At 40.7% G+C, this 6000-nt stretch overlaps 1 protein-coding gene across 1 annotated transcript; it reads right to left on the minus strand.

The window, feature by feature from the left end:
* Nucleotides 1-4069: 4069 nt before the first annotated feature.
* Nucleotides 4070-4824, minus strand: LOC131249918 (BON1-associated protein 2-like). Its single transcript, XM_058250654.1, has one exon. The coding sequence runs from the start codon at nucleotides 4820-4822 to the stop codon at nucleotides 4313-4315; it is 510 nt and encodes a 169-aa protein (XP_058106637.1). The 5' UTR covers nucleotides 4823-4824; the 3' UTR covers nucleotides 4070-4312.
* Nucleotides 4825-6000: the final 1176 nt, after the last annotated feature.

Genomic DNA, 6000 nt, shown 5'->3' on the forward strand with positions numbered 1-6000 from the left:
TTGGGGATCTAAGAAATAAATTTGCATAATGCACTTAACTATAGAATCTAAGTTCACAACTTTAACTGCTACAGGCAAAGAGGCTGAGTGGTTAAGGGATCTTGTATTAGAAATCTCATTTTATGCGAAGTCTATACCAGCTGTTTCACTTCATTGTGATAGTGAAGCCACTCTAGCAAGAGCCTATAGCTGTACCTATAACGGGAAGTTTAGACATATAAGTTTGAGACATGACTATATAAGACAATTGATTCAAGATGGAATCATTGTGATCTCATATCTAAAGTCGAGTAATAACTTGACTAATCCTTTTACTAAACATCTAATGAAAGAGGTAGTAAGGACAACATCTAGAGGGATGGGGTTGAAATTCTTTACTTAAAGTTTCACCAGTGAAAAAAAAACCTAACCTAAAATTAAAAAATCTCTAAATATTGGGTTTAATGGGTAACAAACAATTCATTGATAAGTGAAAAGTTTCAGCATTAAATAAAAATAAATAACCTCATCCTTGATGATAGTGCTGATCGTTATAAAAGAGGGATGCGTATTAAACTCTTAATGAAGTCCAGTTAAACAGGACAAGTGTTTTAACAAAAACACTGGAAGAATTTTACCTATGTGAACATAGAAGTGGTGTCACTTCTCATGAGAGTTAGAGTTAGCTCGGGATCGTTCATGAAACAGAATAAGCACATAGCTATTAAAAGTACTAAGCGAGATTATGAAGGAACACGTAACGTAGGAGCTATTATGTGTATGGTATTTTCGGATATATCATATAGGAATAACTGATTTAATGCTGTAGCAACCAGAAATTTCGAAATAACTTTAAAATACTTACACTAGGGAAAGATTCAAATCGCAAGATATCTTTCTTTATATATACTAATTGTTATTATTCTGGCAGAGTTTTCATTGTTTTAAAAAATCAGTGGAGGATTGTTGAAAATTAGTGGTTTTTTGAAAAAAGAAATTCAAAATTTTAAAAAATTTGAGAATTTCCTGCCAAAATGCTTTTTGAAAATTTTGAATTCAAAAGTGCGATGTGTGTGCTTTGTCCCGCATCATAAATGTAAAGAAAAGTTTTGTGGTTTATATGAGAACTTGTGAAGAGTATTCTTACTTGGAGTTTTTGAAGGAGATGATACTCGGATTGCGTGTTCCAGTACGTAACACTGTAACACACGCATGCACGTGCGCACGCTCGCGCTCGGGCTCGGGCTCGGGCACGGGTATATGCACAGGTGTGGATAGTGAGGCGGTGTGGCTGTAGTGGTGCTAGATGGCGCACTTTGCACTTCGCAAAATATCCAAATCTCCTTAGTGAATACTGTGAACATTTCTCTTTATCTGATCCTGCTAGAACATATCAATTGTATTACAACATTCCATAGTGGACCCATCGTGGTTGCTACACGCTGGATTCAGAACAGGCTTGTCTTATCCTAGAAGCAATTTGCTTGTAACCCATCAGCAATTGATAAGGGGGCGAATCACGCTTTAAGGACAACTTATTTTATATGTGATTCAGCCTAGTGAAATAATTTTTCTTACATTTATTTTTTATATATTTTTCGGTGTATCTGAACATCAATTTATAACATCCTAAACTTTTGTGACCCCCGAGAGGGTTTCAATGGTAGACATTCAACTCCCACTGCTTTTTGCAGTGTGGTCCAATTGATCTGTAGATCTATCTTATTTTTCTGCTCAAGCCTTAATACGAGCTAGCCAAATGAATGGACGGTTTGGATATAACACATACCTCATGATGGGACCCACAGAACTTGCTAACGTAAATACACCAGCTATATACCTGCTGTGTTGTATACCAGCCCATCCGCTTCCCATATACACCCACTTATAAAGAAACTTTTAATGGTGAGAATTTAATCCCCGGTGTGGTCCACTTAAGATTTGGATCTGCTTCATTTTTGACTCATATCATAAAATAATCTGAAAATGGATGTACGGCGTAGATAAAACACATACATCACGGTGGCCCCACAGAGCCCTGCCTAGACGGATTATCGTCCAGGCGGGGGCAGGAAGCAATCCGCTTCCACGTGCTGGACGGCTACGACTTTATGGGGAATGTATGATTTTGACGTCATCCATGATTTCGTAACGTCGTGACATCAACACTTGAACGCCATGGACTCGGCAAACGTCATCCGTGTTTGTCTTTGTAAGAAAAAACCACATTGTTTCGTATTGTTTTGAATTTGGATAAGATGACGTGTCTTTTATGTAAAAATGTGGTGATTGTTGGTTCACATTATCTATGGACCGTCCATTTCAACACATGTCAGTTCTCAGCGTGATTTTGCATGTGACATGGTCTTTCGTAGGGCTTAAAATGGAAGGCGGAGATTTTTAGATCAAGGTATGGGATTGTGCACGTGGCAACTTATGAGTGGTGATGGCCCAATAAGACTTTGCTAACCCACACGCGTGTAGACAGCCCATTTACATGCCCTGCATGTGCCAGAATGGTGTTCGATTGTGAGAGTATGGCCACCACTAGTGTAGACGCCCTAGCCCAAGAATCAGATTGGTCCACTAGTTCACAGTTTACAAAAAAAAAAAATTGCATTAACTTTGAAAATCCTAGTCAAGTTTTCTGACATGTCTACCTATATTTAACATAGGTGGGACCCATCTGCTGAATGTACCGGATATAATTTTGGGAAGGAATATCTATATCGTTGAACCAACTATGGATGAACAAGGCTAATCCATTTAACACACTCCATGCTGCTCACTTAGGACCTGTTTGGCCAGGCAGATCCCACGGTATTAAGAGGGATGGGATCAGCAATATCCTGGGATAGGCATGACGAGCTAAATAGATCCGGTGAACTTGTCTCGAGATATGAGCAATCCCATGGATCTTAAGACAATCCATTGACATCACCATCATTACCTTAAATTTGATCATATCCCTTGGTTGGATGGATTGGACGGTAAAATCCCAGGATATGCACGGCATGCCAAACAGACCGAGTGAACAAGTCCCGGGATATAAGCAATCCCATGGATCTTAAGGGCCCGTTTGGCCAGTCGGATTGGATGGTATTGGAAGGGATTAGAAGTTAAATCCCGAGATTGGCCGGACGTGCCAAACAGAGTCCGTGATCTGATCCTAATCCCATGGATCTTAAGACAATCCACTGACAACACCATCATTTCCTTTAAATCTCATCCAATCCACCCTAATTCGTTCAAATTTTCCTGGGACGTGTTTGGTTCGAGGGATTGAAAGGGATGGGAAGGTTTAATCCCGGGATTGGCCGGGCGTGCCAAACAGATTGCATGTAGCAATCCAGGGATAGAGCAATCCCATGGATCTCAAGACAATCCACTGACAACACCATCATTACCTAGAAATGCATGCCATCCACCCTAGTACCATTCAATCCCTTCCAATCTACCCTGCCAAACGGGCCCTAAGACAATCCACTGACACCACCATCATTACCTTAAAATTGATCCCTTCCCTCCTAATACCATGGGATCTGCCCAGCCAAACAGGCCCTTAAGGCTTTCTTCATAGCAATATTATATTATAAATGAAGAAAAGCATGTTATGTTTCATTCGCCCTGTTCGATGGCGATTGACAGTTTGATGTATGTCATGGTATCTACGATACCAGATATTTCACGTAGAGTTGGTGTTGTGATGAGCAGATATATGTCAAAACTTAGAAAGTAACAACAGGAAATAGTAAAATAATTACTTCATTATCTATGAAGTACAACGGAACTACGAGGTACAAAGTAATATGTCTTGATATTTCAGAAATCATAAGAAAAGTTGGTAGGCTGCACTTAAATCAAACCAGCTAAATAGTAAAAGCTCCTTTCGTTATATGAACAAATAATCAATGAAATCTAATAAATAAGTTCATATTTCTACAAGAGACTTGTTTGCTACTCTGGCAGCAAATCATGCTTGATACACAAGCACTCAGAAAAAGTATACACGTGGCATATTTTGGCTCAAATTAAACGGGCTATCACGGTCCCCAAATCAGATTGCTTGAACAATCATTATTTTTTGGCTAATTTCATGTTTAACCATATATCCAATAATTGTCAACCAATCTGATAATTGGATACTGATGACAAATCTAACCTGGGAACCATAATTTGGACAGTTTAATTTAACTTACTTGTATGCCACGTGTGCAATTTTTAAGAATTTCTAAACGTCTGCGTATCATCCATCACACAACCAGAGTATAAAAGTTCCTCTCATTCCCATGTGTGCATGGCTAGAACATGGCTTTTTACGTGCCCATCCTATCTACATTCTGTACCTATAAGACACAGGAATGCCAACTGCAATCCCACCGTTAATCTTCTCCAACGGGTGCAATGGCCTACTAACATTTACTGGGCCCACCATCTTGATAGACAGATTGATAATCCCGTTCCGTTCTCCGTCCTGCTGTCTCAGACGGTAGCTTAGAAAGTGCAGATGGTGCGCTGGCACATATCCACCCACAATGTCCGACATGGGAATGTTTGCCATCCCAATCATCTTCGACGACCCAGAAGACGTTTTACATTGGACCATGACGGCAATCGATCGAGCATTGGCCGGCAATGGCAGCTGGAGCTTCTCATTCCAAGTGGGGTAGCCCCCTCCATCTCTATCAACAGACGTGGAGATACAGTTGCATGAGTCTGTTTGGACAGTCACGAAAGCGTTCTTCTTGATCAGATTGTTGGAAATGCATAAGGCCTCCGCGGAGATGACAGTTATCTCAAGAAAACGAGAGTGTGATTGGAATTGTGGTTGAGATTTATCCATGGGGATTGGGATTTCGTGTTTGGATGGAAGGTTGGGATACGGTGGTATATATATACAGAAAATATGAGAATTGGCGTAGGTGGAACGAAAGAGAATAGAAATGGCTTCGTGGTTACGTTGTTATTGTCTGCTGGCGGTAAGCATAATCCGCGGAGCAGACGTTGAATTCCGCCTACCAGGTTGTTTATGGTAGTCCGCGGGACTGACAATTCAGAGTATAACCTTTCGGGAGTGAACTACACAGTACGTGGCAACTTGGCACATGTGTGTGTAACATCCGTTCTGCTCATTAAATGGATTTGATTGAGAGATGATTTTGTTGAAAAGTATGGTGCACGTGTATGATGAATTTGGACCCGGCATCACATTTCAAACAGTAGGCCAGGCTTAACGAGTGGATTGGATTTTTCAAACACGCTTGCTTGTAGACCACGGGGTTTTTAATTCTGCGTTGACGGGCTCGTTGAAAAGGTTGGAGCGTGTTTTCGGTGTCCCTGTCAAAGCATAGGGGAATGAATCTAGAGCTGTACACAAACCGAGTTAGCTCGGTTAACTTGCTTGACTTAACTCAAAAAAGTTTAATTCAACTCGGTTCAAAAATGAGTTCGAGCCGAGTTGAGCTGATTTTTGAAGCTTGAAAAAATTTCGAGCAGAGTTCGAGCTTAGCGAAGCTCGAATCAACACTGATCGAACCTCAACTCGAAATCAGATCACACGAACCAAGTATTTGATTAAATGACTCAACGAAGTGTTGTTTCAGGTGGATACATTCTCCATGAGATCAGTCGGTTGCAAGGTATGGATATGAAATAAATCACCAAAAAAACCAAAAACAAATATTACATGATAACATTACCATTGGATCTCGATTTTGATGCTGCCTACGAAGTGTTCGATAAAATACATGTAAACTACTGTTGCTGTTTTGTAAACTGTGAGAAATTGAAGGTGCACTTCATGTGTTTGAGAAAATACCGCATAGGCTTAAACTCAACTCGAACTTGCCCGAGCTACTGACCGAATTGTGCTGAGCTGGGCAGTCAAGCTTAAGGACTGAGTCAAGGGAAGTTCGAGGTAGGGTTAGCTAGTGGCTGAGCTGAGCCAAGTTCGAGCTAGATTTAGATTCAGCTAGTGGCCGAGCCTTGACTCGGTTGGACTCGTGGGGATTGGGTACTACC

Source organism: Magnolia sinica, chromosome 6 (assembly GCF_029962835.1).
Source record: "Magnolia sinica isolate HGM2019 chromosome 6, MsV1, whole genome shotgun sequence".
NCBI classification, from domain to species: Eukaryota; Viridiplantae; Streptophyta; class Magnoliopsida; order Magnoliales; family Magnoliaceae; genus Magnolia; species Magnolia sinica.